The sequence below is a fragment of the Oryctolagus cuniculus genome, chromosome 16, assembly GCF_964237555.1.
Source record: "Oryctolagus cuniculus chromosome 16, mOryCun1.1, whole genome shotgun sequence".
Classification (NCBI taxonomy): Eukaryota; Metazoa; Chordata; class Mammalia; order Lagomorpha; family Leporidae; genus Oryctolagus; species Oryctolagus cuniculus.
Genome location: NC_091447.1, coordinates 63,806,560 through 63,827,415, shown reverse-complemented (window position 1 = coordinate 63,827,415; position 20,856 = coordinate 63,806,560). Strand labels below are relative to the sequence as shown.

At 41.4% G+C, this 20,856-nt stretch overlaps 1 protein-coding gene across 6 annotated transcripts in view; it reads left to right on the top strand.

The window, feature by feature from the left end:
- LOC127488107 (olfactory receptor 7A17-like) overlaps positions 1-20,856 on the top strand; it is a 69,951-nt gene that overhangs the window by 36,205 nt on the left and 12,890 nt on the right. For 4 of the 6 annotated variants that reach the window (XM_070059515.1, XM_070059516.1, XM_070059513.1 and 1 more), the window contains one exon: positions 14,963-20,856. The exons of 1 other annotated variant lie outside the window; for it this stretch is intronic. In XM_070059515.1, coding sequence (XP_069915616.1) covers positions 19,432-20,349 — 918 coding nt within the window. In that variant the 5' untranslated portion in view covers positions 14,963-19,431 and the 3' untranslated portion in view covers positions 20,350-20,856. Of the gene's footprint in view, positions 1-197; positions 7,172-14,962 lie in introns of those variants that run through there. One more of the 6 variants, XM_070059518.1, reaches the window with a different exon arrangement.

The following is a 20,856-nucleotide window of genomic DNA, read 5'->3' as shown; positions in this document are numbered from 1 at the left end:
ACATTCAATGTATAAATTGCTTTCTGTAGTATGGACATTTTGATGCTATTGATTCTTCCAATCCATGAACTTGGAAGATTTTTCCATTTTTGTGTGTGTGTGTGTCTTCTTTTTCTTTCTTTAAAGATTGTTTTTGATCATGGAGATCTTTAACCTTCTTGGTAAAATTTATTCCAAGGGATTTAATTTTTTTGTAGCTGTTGCGAATAGGATTGATCCTAGAAGTTCTTTCTCAGTCATGGCATGAATGCCCTTGGAGGACATCATGATAAGAGCAATAAGCCAGGCACAGAAGGACAAATACCACATGATTCACTGGTAAGTAGAAACTTGCAAAGTTGGTCTCATAGAAATAGATAAGGAAAGAGTGGTTAGCTAATGCCAGGGAGTGTAGGAGAAGAGGAACCTGGGGGTGGCTGGTCAATTAGTACAAGATTCTGATGGACGAGAGGAATATATTCTGGTGTATACTGCACAGTAGGATGACTACAGTTAACAATAAGGCTCAGTATATCCCAAAATAGCTACAGGAGAGGATTCTGAATGTTCCCATCTCAAATTCTCATTTGAGGTGATCGATAGGTTAATTACACTGATTTAATCATAACACTGTGTATACATGTGCCCAATATTCAGTGTCCCCCATAAATTGTGTTAAATGAAATAAAGTACAAATACTTCTCTTTTAACTCACAGACATATGGAAAACTAAGTGACAGCTGCCGAAATGCAATATAACTTCCTTTTTTATCTTTATATACAGAAGATCGATTTAGTATATATTAAGTAAAGATTTCGTCAGTTTGCACCCACACAGAAACACCAAGTGTAAATAGTGTTTCAGTACTAGTTATAGCATTACTTCACATTGGACAACACATTAAGGACAGATCCCACATGAGAAGTAAGTACACAGTGACTCCTGTTATTGACTTAACAATTTGACACTCTTGTTTATGGCGTCAGTAATCTCCATAGGCTCTAGTCATGAGTTGCCAAGGCTATGGAAGCCTTTTGAGTTCAACGACTTCGATCTTATTCCAACAGGGTCATAGACAAAGTGGAAGTTCTGTCCTCCCTTCAGAGAAAGGTACCTTCTTCTTTCATGGCCCCGTTCTTTCCACTGGGATCTCACTCACAGAGATCTTTCATTTAGGTCTTCTTTATTTTTTGCCAGAGTGTCTTGGCTTTCCATGCCTAAAATACTCTCATGGGCTCTTCAGCCAGATCCGAATGCCTCAAGGGCTGATTCAGAGGCCAGAGTATTATTTAGGACATCTGCCATTCTATGAGTCTGCTGTGTATCCCACTTCCCATGATGGATCGTTCTCTCCCTTTTTGGGTATTAGCAGACACTATTCTTGTTTGTGTGATGCCTTTGACTCTTAGACCTATCCGTGTGATCAATTGTGAACTGAAAATGATCACTTGGACTAGTGAGATGGCATTGGTACATGCCACCTTGATGGGATTGTATTGGAATCCCTGGCACGTTTCTAACTCCACCATTTGGGGCAAGTCCGATTGAGCATGTCCCAAATTGTACATCTCCTCCCTCTCTTATTCCTACTGTTATATTTAATAGGTCTCACTTTTCAGTTGAAATTTAAACACCTAAGAATAATTGTGTGTTAATTACAGAGTTCAACCAATAGTACTAGAACAAAACAAAGAAAAAATATTAAAATTGATAAAGTATTACATTGTACATCAACAGTCAGGACAAGAGCTGATCAAGTCACTGTTTCTCATAGTGTCCATTTCACTTCAACAGGTTTCCCCTTTCGTGCTCAGTTAGTTGTCGCCAATCAGGGAGAACATATGGTATTTGTCCCTTTGGGACTGGCTTAATTCACTCAGCGTAATGTTTCCCAGATTCCTCCATCTTGTTGCAAATGACCGGATTTCATTGTTTTTGACTGCTGTATAGTATTCCATAGAGTACATGTCCCATAATTTCTTTATCCAGTCTACTGTTGATGGGCATTTGGGTTGGTTCCAGGTCTTAGCTATTGTGAATTGAGCTGCAAGAAACATTAAGGTGCAGACAGCTTTTTTGTTTGCCACTTTCATTTCCTTTGGGTAAATTCCAAGGAGTGGGATGGCTGGGTTGAATGGTAGGGTTATATTCAGGTTTCTGAGGAATCTCCAGACTGACTTCCATAGTGGCTTAACCGGTTTGCATTCCCACCAACAGTGGGTTAGTGTCCCTTTTTCCCCACATCCTCTCCAGCATCTATTGTTGGTAGATTTCTGAATGTGAGCCATTCTAACCGGGGTGAGGTGAAACCTCATTGTGGTTTTGATTTGCATTTCCCTGATTGCTAGTGATCTTGAACATTTTTTCATGTGCCTGTTGGCCATTTGGATTTCCTCTTTTGAGAAATGTCTATTGAGGTCCTTGGCCCATCTCTTAAGTGGGTTGTTTGTTTTGTTTTTGTGGAGTTCCTTGATCTCTTTGCAGATTCTGTTTATCAACCCTTTATCTGTTGCATAGTTTGCAAATATATTTTCCCATTCTGTCGGTTGCCTCTTCACTTTCCTTTCTGTTTCTTTTGAAGTACAGAAACTTCTCAATTTGATGCAATCCCAAATGTTAATTTTGGCTTTGACTGCCTGTGCTTCTGGGGTATTTTCAAAGAATTATTTGCCACCACATATATCTTGCAGGGTTTTTCCAATGCTCTCTAATAATTTGATGGTGTCGGGTCGTAGATTTGTCTTTAATCCATGTTGAGTGGATTTTTGTGTAAGGTGTAAGGTAGGGGTCTTGCTTCATGCTTCTGCACGTGGAAATCCAGTTTTCCCAGCACCATTTATTGAATAGACTATCCTTACTCCAGGGGTTGGTTTTGGATCCTTGATTAAATATGAGTTGGCTGTAGATGTTTGGATTGATTTCTGGTGGTTCGATTCTGTTTCATTGGTCTATGCATCTGGTCTGTATCAGTACCATGCTGTTTTGATAACAACTGCCCTGTAGTATGTCCTGAAGTCTGGTATTGTGATGCCTCCGGCTTTGTTTTTGTTGTACAAGATTGCTTTAGCTATTCAAGGTCTCCTGTGTCTCCACATGAATTTCAGCATCATTTTTTCCAAATCTGAGAAGAAAGTCTTCGGTATTTTTATTGGTATTGCACTAAATCCGTAAATTGCTTTTGGGAGAATGGACATTTTGATGATATTGATTCTTCCAATCCAAGAGCATGGAAGATTTTTCCATTTTTGGTATCCTCTTCTATTTCTTTCTTTAAGATTTTGTAATTCTCATTGTAGAGATCCTTAACGTTCTTGGTTAAGTGTATTCCAAGGTATTTGATTGTTTTTGTAGCTATTGTGAATGGGATTGATCTTAGAAGTTCTTCCTCAGCCATGGCATTGCCTATGTATACAAAGGCTGTTGATTTTTGTGCATTGATTTTATATGCTGCTACCTTCCCAAACTCTTCTATGAGTTCCAATAGTCTCTTAGTAGAGTTCTTTGGATCCCCTAAATAAAGAATCATATCATCTGCAAAGAGGGATAGTTTGACTTCTTCCTTCCCAATTCATATCCCTTTAATTTCTTTTTCTTGCCTAATAGCTCTGGCTAAAACTTCCAGGACTATATTGAATAGCAGTGGTGAGAGTGGGCATCCCTGTCTGCTACAGATCTCATTGGAAATGCTTCTAATTTTTCCCCATTCAATAGGATGTTGGCTGTGGGTTTTTCATAAATTGCTTTGATTGTATTGAGGAATGTTCCTTCCATACACAGTTTGCTTAGAGTATTCATCATGAAAGTGTGTTGTGTTTTATCAAGTGCTTTCTCTGCATCTATTGAGATAATCATATGATTTTTCTTCTGCACTCTGTTCATGTGGTGTATCACGTTGATTGTTTTGCGCACATTGAACCATCCCTGCATGCCAGGGATAAATCCACTTGGTCTGGGTGGATGATCTTTCTGATGTGTTGTTGCATTCCATTGGCCAGAATTTTATTGAGGGTTTTTGCATCCATGTTCATCAGGGATATTGGTCTGTAATTCTCTTTCAATGCTGCATCTTTTTCCGGCTTAGGAATTAAGGTGATACTGCTTCATAAAAAGAATTTGGGAGGATTCCCTCTTTTTCGATTGTTCTGAATAGTTTGAGAAGAAATGGGATTAGTTCTTCTTTAAATGTCTGGTAGAATTCAGCAGTGAATCCATCTGGTCCTGGGCTTTTCTTTGTTGGGAGGGCCTTTATTACTGTTTCAATTTCTGTCTCAGTTATGGGTCTATTTAGGTTTTCTATGTCTTCCTGGTTCAATTTTGCTAGATTGGATGTGTCCAGGAATCTATCCATTTCTGGTAGATTTCCTTGTTTGCTGGCATACAAGTCCTTGTAGTAATTTCTGATGATTCTTTTTATTTCTGTGGTGTCTGTTGTTACATTTCCTTTTTCATCTCTGACTTTATTGATTTGTGTCTTTTCTCTTCCTTTTTTAGTTAGTTGGGCCAATGGGGTGTCAATTTTGTTTATTTTTTCAAAAAACCAGCTCCTCATTTGGCTGATTTTTTTGTAATTTTTTTTTATTCAATCCTGTTGATTTCTTCTCTGATTTCAATTATTTCTCTTCTCCTGCTAGATTTGGGTCTGGTTTGCTGAAGATTTTCTAAATCCTTGAGATGAATTGAAAGCTCATCTATTTGGTGCCTTTCCAATTTCTTGATGTAGGCACCTACTGATATAAACTTTCCTCTTAACACTGCTTTTGCTGCATCCCATAAGTTTTGGTATGTTGTGCTGTTATCCTCATTTACTTCCAGAAAATTTTTGATTTCTCTTTTAGTCTCTTCTATGACCTATTGTTCATTCAGGAGCATGGTGTTCAATCTCCATAAGTTTGCGTATGCTCTAGGGATTCCTGAGTTGCTAATTTCCAACTTCATTCCGTTGTGGTCTGAGAAGCTGCATGGTATGATTCTAATTCTTTTGAATTTACTGAGACTTGCTTTATGGCCTAGTAGGTGGTCAACACTAGAGAAGGTTCCATGTACTGCTGAGAAGAATGTAAATTCTTTATGTGTAGGATGAAAAGTTCTGTAGATATCTGTTAGATCCATTTGGGCTATATTGTCATTTACATCTACTGTCTCCTTGTTGATCTTCTGTCTGGATGATCTGTCTATTTCTGAGAGTGGAGTATTGAAGTCCCCCAGCACTATTGCATTGGAGTTTAAGTCTCCCTTTAAGTCCCTTAACAAATCTTTTAATAAACCGGTGCCCTGTAATTAGGTGCATATACATTGATAATCGTTATATCTTCCTGTTGAATTGATCCCTTAATCATTATATAGTGCCCCTAATTTTTCTCTCTTAACAGTTTTTGTGTTAAAGTTTATGTTGTCTTAAATTAAGATGGCTACGCCCGCTCTTTTTTCATTTCTGTTGGCATGGTATATCTTTTTCCAGCCTTTCACTTTCAGTCTGCATGCATCTTTGTTGGAAAGATGTGTTTCTTGGAAGCAGAAAATAGATGGGTTTTCTTCCTTAACCCAATCAGCCAATCGGTGTCTTTTAACTGAACAGTTCAGGCCATTAATGTTCAGTGTGACTATTGATAAGTGGTAACTTTGCCCTGCCATTTGCCAAAGATATTTTCTAATAGATGCTTTGAATTCCCTGTGATCTTTTGCTGTGAGGTTTCCTTCCTTTACCTTCTTTCATATTGATGACCGTGTTTCTGTGTTTCTGTGTGCAACACATCTTTAAGCATCTTTTGCAGGGCTGGACGAGTGGACAAATTCTTTCAATTTCTGTTTGCTGTGAAAGGTCTTTATTTCACCTTCATTCACAAATGAGAGCTTAGCAGGATATCATATTCTGGGCTGGCAGTTTTTCTCTTAGTACCTGTGCTATGTCTCGCCATTCCCTCCTAGCTTGTAGGGTTTCTGATGAGAAGTCTGCTGTGAGTCTAATTGGAGATCCTCTGAGAGTAATCTGGCATTTCTCTCTTGCACATTTTAGGATCTTTTCTTTATGTTTCACTGTGGTGAGTTTAATTACCGTGTTTCATGGTGAGGATCTCTTTTGGTCATGTTTATTGGGGGTTCTATGAGCTTCCTGTACTAGTATTTCTCTGTCCTTCTCCAAACCTGGGAAATTTTCTGCTAGTATCTCACTAAAAAAGGCCTTCTAATCCTTTCTCCCTCTCCATGCCTTCAAGAACTCCTAGAACCCAAATGTTGGGTTTTTAAATAGTATCCTGTAGATTCCCTACAATATTTTTGAGATTTCTAATTTCATCTTCTTTGGTTTGACTGTATACTTTCCTGTGCTCTGTCTTCTAAGTCTGATATTCTCTCTTCTGCTTCACATATTCTGTTTTTAAGGCTCTCTAATGTGTTTGTCATTTGATCTATTGAATTCTTCATTTCATTATGGTTTCTCGTCACTATCACAGTTTCATGTACTACTAGTTGTTGCATTTCATTTTGAGTCATCCTTAATATTTCATTTTCATGAGAAAGATTTTCTATCTTGTCCATTAAGGATTTCTGTAGTTCAAGAATTTGTTTTTGAGAACTTCTTAATGTTCTTATCAATTATTTGAGATCCGCTTCTTGCATTTCTTCTATCTCATCATCTTCATAATCTTGAATTGGGGTGTCTATTTCATTTGGGGGTGTCATGGTATCTTCCTTGTTCTTGTTACCTCAGTTTTTGTGTTTGTTGTTTGGCATATTGGAGATATTCTTTGGTTTCTTCACTGTCGTGTTTTTTGTTGTTATACTATGACTCCAGATTAAATGGACTGTCTGCTTTTGATGGAGCCTTAGAGGCTTGAGATGGGTGTGGCCTGAGAGCTCTGTTTGGTTCCTCAGTGTTAAGGGTGTGCCAAAGGTGACACTCCCAGGTAGGCTTGGTAAATCTTTCTCTCTTTCTTTCTTTTTTTGATTCAAAAGGGAAGTAATTCCACACAGTTCACTTTCCAGTGCTGGTGTGTTGAGTCTGCCGCTGGTGTTCCGAACTGTGGGCTCCCATGCTCTCCAAGCAGGTCCACTGTGAATCACTAGTTCCAGAAGAGTTTCCTCTGCTGTTTCTTCCCCTACTCTTCCTTGAAACTGCAGTATCTCCACTTTTCTTAAACTGTCTCTCCCCGGACTATCAGTGTGCTCCCTTTCTATTCCACCATCTTGCTGCCTCTCCGCAATATAACTTCTTTTTTTTGTTGTTGTTTTTAAAAAGAGTTATTTATTTATTTTTTATTTTTTATCTTTTATTTAATGAATATTAATTTCCAAAGTACGACTCATGGGTTACAATGGCTTCCCCCCCCATACCGTCCCTCCCACCCACAACCCTCCCCTTTCCCACTCCCTCTCCCCTTCCATTCACATCAAGATTCATTTTTGATTATCTTAATATACAGAAGATCAGCTTAGTATACCTTAAGTAAGGATTTCAACAGTTTGCTCCCACACAGAAACATAAAGTGAAAAATAATAGATGATTTTTTTTAAATGATGATGAAATCAGATCAGACCTATTGTCATGTTTAATCCCAGTGAGAGTCAAGTTGGGAATTGATAATTTTTTTTTTTTACATAAGATCAGTTTAGTGTACATTAAGTAAAGATTTCAATCGTTTGCACCCCCATAGAAACACAAAGTGAAATATACTGTTTGAGTACTCGTTATAGCATTAAGCCTCAGTGTACAGCACATTAAGGACAGAGATCCTACATGAGGAGTAAGTGCACAGTGACTCCTGTTGTTGACTTTACCAATTGACACTCCTGTCTATGGCATCAGTAATCTCCCTATGCACCAGTCATGAGTTTCCAAGGCTATGGAAGCCCCTTGAGGTCTCCGATTCTTATCTTGTTTAGACACGGTCATAGTCAAAGTGGAGGTTCTCTCCTCCCTTCAGAGAAAGGCACCTCCCTCTTTGAAGACCTGTTCTTTCCACTGGGATCTCACTCACAGAGATCTTTTTGCCAGAGTGTCTTGGCTTTCCATGCCTGAAATACTCTCATGGGCTTTTCAGCCAGATCCGAGTGCCTTTAGGGCTGATTCTGAGGCCAGAGTGCTATTTAGGACATCTGCCATTCTATGAGTCTGCTGAGTATCTCACTTCCCATGTTGGATCACTCTCCCCTTTATTTATTCTATCGGTTAGTGTTAGCAGATACTAGACTTGTTTATGTGCTCCCTTTGACTCTTTGTCCTTTCATTATGATCAATTGTGAACTGAAATTGATCACTTGGAATAGTGAGATGGCATTGGCACATGCCACCTTGATGGGATTGAACTGGAATCCCCTGGTATGTTTCCAACTCTACCGATTGGGGCAAGTCAGCCCGAGCATGCCCCAAATTATACATCTCTTCCCTCTCTTATTCCCACTCTTATGTTTAACAGGGATCACATTTCAGTTAATTTTCAACACTTAAGAATAACTGTGTGATAATTACAGAATTAAACCAGTCATATTAAGTAGAACAGACAAAAAAAAATATACTATGAGGGATAATGTATTAAGTTGTCCATTAGCAGTCAGGGCTATGCTGATCAAGTCACCATTTCTCATAGTGTCCATTTCACTTCAGGAGGTTTCCTTTTTGGTGTTCAGTCAGTTGTCACCGATCAGGGAGAACATATGGTATTTGTCCCTTTGGGACTGGCTTACTTCACTCAGCATGATGTGTTCCAGATTCCTCCATTTTGTTGCAAATGACTGGATTTCGTTGTTTCTTACTGCGGTATAGTATTCTAAAGAGTACATATCCCATAATTTCTTTATCCAGTCTACCATTGATGGGCATTTAGGTTGGTTCCAGGTCTTAGCTATTGTGAATTGAGCTGCAATAAACATTAGGGTGCAGACCGCTTTTTTCTTTATCAATTTAAACACCTTTGGGTAAATTCCAAGGAGTGGGATGGCTGGGTCGAACGGTAGGGTTATATTCAGGTTTCTGAGGAATCTCCAGACTGACTTCCATAGTGGCTTGACCAGTTTGCATTCCCACCAACAGTGGGTTAGTGTCCCTTTTTCCCCACATCCTCGCCAGCATCTGTTGTTGGTAGATTTCTGTATGTGAGCCATTCTAACCGGGGTGAGGTGAAACCTCATGGTGGTTTTGATTTACATTTCCCTGATTGCTAGTGACCTTGAACATTTTTTCATGTGCCTGTTGGCCATTTGGATTTCCTCTTTTGAAAAATGTCTATTGAAGTCCTTGGCCCATCTCTTAAGTGGGTTGTTGGTTTTGTTTTTGTGGAGTTTCTTGATCTCTTTGTAGATTCTGGTTATTAACCCTTTATCTGTTGCATAGTTTGCAAATATTTGTTCCCATTCTGTCGGTTGTCTCTTCACTCTCCTGACTGTTTCTTTTGCAGTACAGAAACTTCTCAATTTGATGCAATCCCAATAGTTGATTTTGGCTTTGACTGTCTGTGCCTCCCGGGTCTTTTCCAGAAATTCTTTGCCTGTGCCAATATCTTGAAGGGTTTCTCCAATGTTCTCTAATAACTTAATGGTGTCAGGACGTAGATTTAGGTCTTTAATCCACGTTGAGTGGATTTTTGTGTAAGGTGTAAGGTAGGGGTCTTGCTTCATGCTTCTGCACGTGGAAATCCAGTTTTCCCAGCACCATTTATTGAATAGACTGTCCTTGCTCCAGGAATTAGTTTTAGATCCTTGATCAAATATAAGTTGGCTGTAGATGTTTGGATTGATTTCTGGTGTTTCAATTCTGTTCCATTGGTCTATCCATCTGTTTCTGTACCAGTACCATGCTGTTTTGATTACAACTGCCCTGTAGTATGTCCTGAAGTCTGGTATTGTGATGCCTCCGGCTTTGTTTTTGTTGTACAAGATTGCTTTAGCTATTCGAGGTCTCTTGTGCCTCCATATGAATTTCAGCATCATTTTTTCTAGATCTGAGAAGAATGTCTTTTGTATCTTGATTGGGATTGCATTGAATCTATAAATTTCTTTTGGGAGAATGGACATTTTGATGACGTTGATTCTTCCAATCCATGAGCATGGAAGATTTTTCCATTTCTTGGTATCCTCTTCTATTTCTTTCTTTAAGGTTTTGTAATTTTCATCATAGAGATCTTTAACGTCCTTGGTTAAGTTTATTCCAAGGTATTTGATTGTTTTTGTAGCTATTGTGAATGGGATTGATCTTAGCAGTTCTTTCTCAGTCATGGCATTACTTGTGTATACAAAGGCTGTTGATTTTTGTGCATTGATTTTATATCCTGCCACTTTCCCAAACTCCTCTATGAGTTCCAATAGTCTCTTAGTAGAGTTCTTTGGATCCTCTAAGTACAGAATCATATCGTCTGCAAAGAGGGATAGTTTGACTTCTTCCTTCTTGATTTGTATTCCTTTGATTTCTTTTTCTTGTCTGATGGCTCTGGCTAAAACTTCCAGAACTATGTTAAATAGCAGTGGTGAGAGTGGGCATCCCTGCCTGGTGCCAGATTTCAGTGGAAATGCTTCCAACTTTTCCCCATTCAATAGGATGCTGGCTGTGGGTTTTTTATAAATTGCTTTGATTATATTGAGGAATGTGTCTTCTATACCCAATTTGCTTAGAGTTTTCATCATGAAAGGGTGTTGAATTTTATCAAATGCTTTCTCTGCATCAATTGAGATAACCATATGGTTTTTCTTCTGCAGTCTGTTAATGTGGTGAATCACATTGATTGATTTGCGAATGTTGAACCATCCCTGCATACCAGGGATGAATCCCTCTTGGTCTGGGTGGATGATTTTCCTGATGTGTTGTTGCATTCCATTGGCCAGAATTTTATTGAGGATTTTTGCATCTATGTTCATCAGGGATATTGGTCTGTAATTTTCTTTCAGTGCTGCATCTTTCTCTGGCTTAGGGATTAAGGTGATGCTGGCTTCATAGAAAGAATTTGGGAGGATTCCCTCTTTTTCGATTGTTCTGAATAGTTTGAGAAGAAATGGGATTAGTTCTTTAAATGTCTGGTAGAATTCAGCAGTGAATCCATCTGGTCCTGGGCTTTTCTTTGTTGGGAGGGCCTTTATTACTGTTTCAATTTCTGTTTCAGTTATGGGTCTATTTAGGTTTTTGATGTCTTCATGGTTCAATTTTGGTAGATTGCATGTGTCCAGGAATCTATCCATTTCTGATAGGTTTTCCTGTTTGCTGGCATACAAGTCCTTGTAGTAATTTCTGATGATTCTTTTTATTTCTGTGGTGTCTGTTGTTACGTTTCCTTTTTCATCTCTGATTTTATTGATTTGGGTCTTTTCTCTTCTTTTTTTAGTTAGTTGGGCCAATGGGGTGTCAATTTTGTTTATTTTTTCAAAAAACCAGCTTCTCGCTTGGCTGATTTTTTGTAATTTTTTTTGGATTCAATCCTGTTAATTTCTTCTCTGGTTTTAATTATTTCTCTTCTCCTACTAGATTTGGGTTTGGTTTGCTGCAGTTTTTCTAGGTCCTTGAGGTGCGCTGAAAGCTCATTTATTTGGTACCTTTCCAATTTCTTGATATAGGCACCTATTGCTATAAATTTGCCTCTCAATACTGCTTTTGCTGTATCCCATAAGTTTTGATATGTTGTGTTGTTGTCTTCATTTACTTCCAGAAAGTTTTTGATTTCTCTTTTGATTTCTTGAATGGCCCAGTGTTCATTCAGGAGCATGTTGTTCAGTCTCCATGTGTTTGCATACTTTCTGGGGTTTCCTGAGTTGCTAATTTCCAGCTTCATTCCGTTGTGGTCTGAGAAGCTGCATGGTATGATTCTAATTCTTTTAAATTTGCTGAGACTTGCTTTATGGCCTAGTATGTGATCAATCCTAGAGAAGGTTCCATGCGCTGCTGAGAAGAATGTGAAGTCTGCAGATGTAGGGTTGAAAGTTCTGTAGATATCTGTTAGATCCATTTGGGCAATAGTGTCAATTAAATCTGCTGTTTCCTTGTTGATCTTCTGTCCGGATGATCTGTCTATTTCTGAGAGTGGAGTATTGAAGTCCCCCAGTACTATTGTATTGGAATCTAAATCTCCCTTTAAGTCCCTTAACATATCTTTTAAATAGACCGGTGCCCTGTAATTAGGTGCATATACATTTATAATAGTTACATCTTCCTGTTGAATTGAACCCTTAATCATTATATAGTGTCCCTCTTTGTCTCTCTTAACAGTTTTTGTATTAAAGTTTATTTTGTCTGATATTAATATGGCTACACCTGCTTTTTCTTTGGTTTCTGTTGGCATGGAATATCTTTTTCCAACCTTTCACTTTCAGTCTGCATGCCTCTTTGTTAGAGAGATGTGTTTCTTGTAGGCAACAAATAGTTGGGTTGTGTTCTGTGAGCCAGTCAGCCAAACGGTGTCTTTTAACTGAAGAATTCAGACCATTAATGTTCAATGTGACTATTGATACGTAGTGACTTTGCCCTGCCATTTTCCCGGAAATATTTTCTAGTATATGCTTTGAGCTTCCCATGCTCTTTTACTGGTAGGTGTTCTTCCTTTCCCTTCTTTCATATTGATGGCCGTGTTTCTGTGTTTCTGAGTGTAGCACATCTTTAAGTATCTTTTGCAGGGCCAGACGAGTGGCCACAAAGTCTTTCAATTTCTGTTTGCTATGAAAGGTCTTTATTTCACCTTCATTCACAAATGAGAGCTTGGCAGGATATAATATTCTGGGCTGGCAATTTTTCTCTCTTAGCACCTGTGCTATGTCTCGCCATTCCCTCCTAGCTTGTAGGGTTTCTGATGAGAAGTCAGCTGTGAGTCTGATTGGAGATCCTCTGAGAGTAATCTGATGTTTCTCTCTTGCACATTTTAGGATCTTTTCTTTATGTTTCACTGTGGTAAGTTTAATTACCACGTGTCGTGGTGAGGATCTCTTTTGGTCGTGTTTATTGGGGGTTCTATGAGCTTCCTGTACTAGGATATCTCTGTCCTTCTCCAAACCCAGAAAGTTCTCTGCTAGTATCTCACTAAAAAGGCCTTCCAATCCTTTCTCTCTCTCCATGCCTTCAGGAACTCCTAGAACTCGAATGTTGGTTTTTTTAATAGTATCCTGTAGATTCCCAACAATATTTTTTAGGTTTCTAATTTCCTCTTCTTTTCTTTGGTTTGACTGTATGTTTTCCTGTGCTCTATCTTCTAAGTCCGATATTCTCTCTTCTGCTTCACCCATTCTGTTTTTAAGGCTTTCTAATGTGTTTGTCATTTGATCTATTGAGCTCTTCATTTCATTTTGATTTCTCTTCACTATAACACTTTCCTGTTCTACTAGTTTCTGAGTTTCATTTTGACTCTTCCTTAAAATTTCATTTTCACGAGAGAGATTTTCAATCTTGTCCATTAAGGATTTCTGTAGTTCAAGGATTTGCTTTTGAAAACTTCTAAATGTTCTTATCATAAATTTTTTGAAATCCGTATCTTGCATTTCTTCTATCTCATCATCTTCATACTCTTGGCTTGGGGTGTTTTGCTTATTTGGAGGCATCATAGTGTCATCGTTGATCTTGCTCCCTCTATTTCTGTGTTTGTTACTCGGCATAGTTAATTCTTCTTGCGTCACTGTGCGTTTTTTTTTTTTTTTATACTGTGTCCGTGTTAAATGGACTGCCTGCTTTTGGAGGAGCCTTGGAGGCTTGAGATGGCTGCGGCCTGAGAGCTCTGCCTGGTTCTTCCTGGTTAAGGGTGTGCAAAGGTGATACCCTCAGGTTATGCGTGGTAAATCTCTCTCTTTTTATTTATTTATTTATTTTATTTATTCAGGGGGTAAGTAACACCGCAAGGAATGGGCTGTGCAGAATTGATGGTATTTAGCTTCCAGTCTTTGGCTCCTCTGGACTCCCACTGGGTTGCCTAGGCTACTGAATTGTAGTGACTCAGTTCCTTAGCTCTCCCCCATTGATATGTAAATCCAGAGAGGAGGCCTGCTCTTTGTCTCTTGGGAATTCTTCAAGCCTTGCAGCCTTGTAACCTTTGCAAGGTTAGGGGGAAGAGAAACCCCGAAGCTTTTTTTTTTCCTTCTTTCTGGTAGTGAGTTTGTTGCACTTTCCGGCCCCCCTCTAGATTCTGACCCCCGTTTCCCCACCAATGTCTCGGGTTATTGAGCTCACCTCCCCTTCCAGCGCCGATGTGTGGACTCGGAGCCCTGAGCGTCCCAAGTCTCCCCGCTGTTGTCTGTGTGGCATGCACTCCCCTTGGAGCACTGTCGCGCAGACCCTGGGGCTTCTGCGGCTCGGTCCCGCGACTTGGCTTCCGCGTGGTGGGCGACCTTGTTCTCCCAGTAGGTCCTCCAATTCACGGCTGCTCCATCGAGAAGGGTTTCCCCTGCAATTTTTTTTTTGGTTCTATTTTCTGCGGCTACCGTAACTCCCCTTTTATTAAACTAAATTTTCCCGGACTATCGGTGCGCGCCCTCACTATTCCGCCATCTTGGCTCCGCCCCCCGCAATATAACTTCTAATTCATGGTGGGAAGAACCACTGTATTCTTAAAGTCATATTTGTAAACAAATAAATTGTTATAGAAAATTCTAACTCATTACAAGTGAGGAGCCCTTGTTTTACATAGAGAAACAATTTTCCCCTTCTTGAAGAGAGAAATACCATTGTTCCTGACGTGCCTGCTGCTGGGTCCCCAACCAAACTGTTGGATTGGAGAACCCTAGGGACTTCTTGGAGATAAGTTCTTCCATTCTGCATTCTGGAGAAAGTGTTGAATCAGATAGGGTCAGTGGCTGAAACCTTTGCCCTCTGGGAGGCAGGAGAATCCACAGAGAAGGAATAATCAACTCTGAGCACACATGACTTCAATCTGGTCTCTTGGGAACAGAGGATCAGCCAGAAAGTTTCTGCCCAAATCAGGGTCCCTACTGGGAAATCAGGTGCTCATAGGTCTGAGCCCCATGAGGAGGATGTGCCTACTGTGCAGAGACGGGGAGCTGTAAATTCACCGCAGTCTTCATCTGGCTCAGGGACTGATGTTTCACTCCTTCCTGCTGTCTGTGTGGGACAGAGCTTCAGTGTCCATCATCATCCGTCCCTGGAGGAGTCACACCTCTGCCCAGAGACCTTCCTCCCAGAGAACCCATGCAGGTGAGTCTGAGAGCCCAGCAGGCCCTGCAGGAAAGGCCCAGAGTGGAAGCTGAGAACGCTTACCCAAGGTCACCTGCTAGCCAATCCAGTCTATTTCAGATAGAGAGATCGATGTATTTGGTTGCTCTCATGCTAAATTATTGCATTTATTCATGGTGTTAAAACACAGGAGCGTCCACTGAAACCAGCAACACGGGATTCCTTGTTGACAATTAGATGGTCCTAGTGGAAGCCTGTTGGGACAGGAATTAAGAAGCACAAAACCATCTGGTAAAATTAGAACAGGGATCCAAGAATCTTGGCAAGTAAGGAGTGTAAAGAAAGAGGGTGGGGGCTGACACTGTGGTGTAGTGGCCTAAGTCTCTGTCTGAAGTACCAGTACCCGAAATGGGTGCTGGTTCTAGTCCCAGCTGCTCCTCTTCTGACTGAGCACCCTGTTAATGCACCTGGGAATGCTTCAGAAGATGGCCTGAGTCCTTGGGCCCTTGCACCCATTTGGGAGACCCAGAAGAAACTCCTGGCTCCTGACTTTGGATTGGCTGAGCTCCAGCCATTGCAGCCATTTTGGGAGTGAACTAGCAGATATAAGATACCTCTCTCTTTCTCCCTTTCCCTCCCTCCCCCCTCCGTTTCTCCCTCCCTCCCTGTGTGTGTGTGTGTGTGTGTGCAACTCTGCCTCTCAAATAAGTAAAATCTTAAAAAAATGAAAAGAAAGATAGATGGTGGCAGCTCTGGAGGGAAATACAGGAAAGTCACTCTCCTCTGGTTCATTCTGAAAATGCCTACAACAGCTAAGACTGGGCCAGGCCCATGAAGTCACATGCCCAGAACTCAGTGTGGGTCTCCTGTATGACTGGCAGAAAATACGCGTAGCTGAGTCATCACTGCAACCTCCCAGAGGGCGCATTAGCAGGATGCTGCAATCAGGAGCAGAGCCATGACTCACAGCGGGGCAACCTGATCTGGGATGTGGGTGTCCCAGGCAGCATCTTAGATGCAGCACCAGACATCCACCTCTGCCATCTTTAATATTTGAAATGGTGCAGATTGATATTTTCTGGTGATGAGATAGATTCTGACCAACAGATTATCTTTTTTTTTTTTTGACAGGCAGAGTGGACAGTGAGAGAGAGACAGAGAGAAGGTCTTCCTTTTTGCCGTTGGTTCACCCTCCAATGGCTGCCGTGGCTGGCACGCTGCATCCGGCACACTGCACTGATCTGATGGCAGGAGCCAGGTGCTTCTCCTGGTCTCCCATGGGGTGCAGGGCCCAAGCACTTGGGCCATCCTCCACTGCACTCCCTGGCCACAGCAGAGAGCTGGCCTGGAGGAGGGGCAACCGGGACAGAATCCGGCGCCCGACCGGAACTAGAACCCCGTGTGCTGGCGCTGCAAGGCAGAGGATTAGCCTAGTGAGCCACGGTGCCAGCCCAGATTATCTTTCAATCTGAGAACATTGCTGTCTGCCATTTCATGTGTTTGTATGTGTTTGTGTTTGTGTGTGAATGTGTGTGCATGTGTATATGTGTGTTTGTGTGTGCACATGTGTGTGCATGTGTGTGTGTGCATGCGTGTGTGTGTTTGAGGGATAGTCAAGTGTGTTACCAGGTCCATAAGACTGTCTTACTGCCCTACCCCTGCCTTTGCTTTGTCAATGCAAAATGTTTTTTACCTCATCCAAGCTGACAAATCAACTTGTGTATATGTACATACATCTTCTCTTCCTGTTATTTCCTACAGTGTCTCTGGGCTTTTCTAGTTATATCTATTTCTGAAAGTTGCATTGCCTCCACCATTATTTGGCATGAATTCTTCTTCTTTTTTTTTATTTGGCAGTTATAGTTAGACAGTGAGAGAGAGAGACAGAGAGAAAGGTCTTCCTTCCATTGGTTCACCCCCCCCAAATGGCCGCTACGGCTGGAGCTACGCAGATGCGAAGCCAGGAGCCAGGTGCTTCCTTCTGGTCTTCCATGCGGGTGCCGGGGCCCAAGCACTTGGGTCATCCTCCACTGCCCTCCGGGGCCACAGCAGAGAACTGAACTGCAAGAGGAGCAACCGGGACTAAAACCCAGCACCCATATGGTATGCTGGCACCGCAGGCTGAGGATTAACCAAGTGAGCCACAGTGCCGGCCCCATCAATTCTTTATTGTTCACTCAGTATCAGCTTTTCCACTCAGAGTCATGTTGGGAACTTCACATAAGTGAAGTGATAACATTAGATTCATTTCCTGCTCGCTTTTAAAAAAAAAACTTATTTATTTATCTGAAAGGCAGAGTTACAGAGAGAGATAAGGAGAGAGAGAGAGAGAGAGAGAGAGAGAGAGAGAGAGAATCTAGCATCCACTGGTTCACTCCCCAAACAGCTGTAAAGGCCAGGGTGGGCCAGGTTGAAACCAGGAGCCAGGAGCTTCTTCCAGATCTCCTACATGGACACAGGTGCCCAAGTACTTGCACCATCTTCTGCTGCTTTCCCAGGCACATGAGGAGGGAGTTGGATACAAAGTGGAGCAGCTGGGTCTTGAACCAGCACCCATATGGGATGTCAACATTGCAGGCCAAGGCTTAACCCCACTACACCGCAATGCCAGGTCCTCTCTTTCCTTCTTTCTCCCTTTCAAATAAAAATGAACAAAATTAAAAGGGTAAAAATGACCATACCAGAATAGAGTCCCATGTTTATTTGTTCATGGGAGGTTTTCATGCTAGAACTTATGGGTGACATTTACACTTTTTTGCAGGTAAGAACTTGATGTGGCCCACGTGTGTCATGTCACGTGTTGCCATATCCCTGCAGCCAGGGATGAGAAGGGCACAGTATCTGTCTGTGTTTGTCTCTATGTGTTTGTGTGCTTGTGTGTACCTGCTGTGAGCTGAGAACAGTGTTCAAGCTGAGTTACCTGGAATCATTATTCCAGGGTGACACTTAATGTTACTCAGACAAGAACGCAATCATTTACGGTACTTAGAAGGAATCCCATTCAAATCACTGGGTGCCTTTTCAAACACAATGATAAAGTCTAATGGTGGATATTAGAGAATGGAGAGGGAAATAGGGGCAGGGGAGGAAGCTTGTTCCGTGTTCACTAGGTTACAGTTAGGGAGAAGTAAGACATTGCTGGGTTCTATTGCATGGTAGGGCAACTAAGATAATGGAAATGCATAACGAATTTCTCTGAAACAGAACTAGAAGGTAGGAATTTGGATGTTTTAGACCCTGAAGAAATGCCCCATTTTTGAGTAGATAGATGACTGTACCCATAGACACACCCTGATTGGACACAACACAATATGGGCAGATACTGACATATCATGTGGGACCTCAAACATTTTTACATCTATTTAAATTTTTTAATATTTAAAGGATTTTTAATCTTAGAAAACTGAAGAAATACATAGAGAGAATAGTAAAAGTATGTCATTTCAAAAATGTGAAAGAGTGTGGGAGGGAAGGAGGGAGAGAGAGGGAGAGAAGAAGGAGGAGGAAGAGAGAGGAGAAAGGGAGAAGGAAGAGGAGGAGGAGGGAGAGGGGAGGGAGGAAGGGAAATATGCTATTCTTAGAATTGTATCCATGAACTGCATTAAATTGGTTCTCTTCATGTTGGAGTAATTAAAGTAAAGTTTAAAAAATGAATGAGGTGCAAGAGACTCCCGAGAGGATGAGGGAGTCTGTGTTGACACAGACATCCTGTGTCCCCTCCCCCACCACTCTCCCTCTTGCTCATCGCCACTGCCATCCTCACTTCCTTTGGAATGCTCCTGTTCTGTAATAACAGCCACAAGGGGGCCCTGGCACTCATCATATCCTCTTCATATCCTTGACGTGATCCATACTTCCACAAATCACCTCGTGGCTGTGGATCTCTAGGCAATGACCCCCAGTTTCTAGTCCTACTTGAACAACTAGAAAATAACACCGTGGACCCATTCTCCTTTATAGCTGCTTTCATTTTATTCAGAGCATTTATCTGTTCTCTTATATTCCATCTCCATCACTGGGATGTAGACAATTTTGTTTTTCTAAGATATTAGACTTCTGACTGGCCAATGCTTGAAACATGATTGGAAGTCCATTTATACAGTTCAACTGTAGGAAATCACTACTTATTAAAATAGTAGAATATATAGATACATTTAGGGAATATGCTAAGTGGGAAGGAAACTCTGATCAGAGATGCTAATAAGAAGTTTCAAATGGCCTGAATGAGTCCTACATGGGACCAGATCCATGCACAGTGTATATAAATCAGTGCTTGCCTGCAACATATAAATGGTAGAATTTCCCCTATGTGAGCAATGGCTTCTCAGTAGTCATGTAATTATCTCTTTCCTGGTAGTTGTCTCAACCAATGGCATCAGGGGACAATTCACAAACTTCAAGATTTCTTCTCCTGGGATCCTCAGAGGACCCAGAGCTGCAGCCCCTCATATTTGGGCTCTTCCTCTCCATGTACTTGGTGACTGTGGCTGGGAACCTGCTCATCATCCTGGCCATCCTCTCAGACCCCCACCTCCACACACCCATGTACTTCTTCCTCTCCAGCCTGTCCTTGGTGGACATCTTCTTCACCTCCACCACCGTCCCCAAAGCAAAGCCATCAGCTGGCTGCATCACCCAGATGTTCTTCTTCCTGCTTTTTGTGGAGCTGGACAATTTTCTCCTGGCCGTGATGGCCTATGACAGGTTTGTGGCCATCTGTCACCCCCTGCACTACACGGTCATCATGAAACCCTGGCTCCGTATGCAGCTTGCCCTGGTGTGCTGGGTCATCAGTGTCCTGTATGCCTTGTTACAAAGCTTAGTGGTGCTGTGGCTGTCCTTCTGCGTGCCCCTGGAAATCCATCACTTTTTCTGTGAACTGAATCAGGTGGCCCATCTTGCCTGCTCTGACACTTTTCTTAATGACATGGTCATATACTTCATACCTGTGCTGCTAGCTGTTGGTTCACTGGCTGGGATCCTGTGCTCCTACTCTAAGATCATCTCCTCCATCCGAGCAATCTTCTCTGCTCAGGGGAAGCATAAAGCATTCTCCACCTGTGCCTCTCACCTGTCCATTGTCTCCTTATTCTGTTGCACATGTCTAGGTGTCTACCTCACTTCAGCTGTTACCCACAACTCACACTCACCTCCCATGGCCTCGGTGATGTACACTGTGGTCACCCCCATGCTGAATGCCTTCATCTACAGTCTGAGGAATAAAGACATAAAGAAGGCTCTGGAAACTACACAAGGGCACATTGCTCTGGAGCTAAGGATGCACTGATAATCACAGGACTCAAATGCCTGGACCAGAAATCCTGATTCCATGACCAGATTGTGAAAGTGTTTTCTCCTTCATTTTGGTCCCTGGAGCTGGTGTTATTCTGATTTCCACCTAATTTAAGCAACTTGCTCTTACGCCTTCTGCTCTCCTTGGTATCTAAACATCTTTCCTTTTCTTACTTTCCTGCTTTCCCAAAGACTTTCCAAACACAGAAACAGTCTCATGGGATGATAGGCTATCTTAAGAATAAGTTCTCTACACATGATGTGTTCATACTGAGTAGATTTTTGTTTGTTTTACTGAAAAACATATATGTGTTTTGCTACTCCCATGGTGAGACTACAGCTGGCAACTGAGGTCATTTACTGAGTTTAGGTTAAGAAAATTGAGGCCGCTGTCTTTCTCCTTTATCTGTTCATTCTTGGGTGTATCACTAATGGCTCTTCCTGATAGCAGAACTCAATACATCTGTGTGTTTTCTAACTGGACTTTGGCTTTGATTCTCTC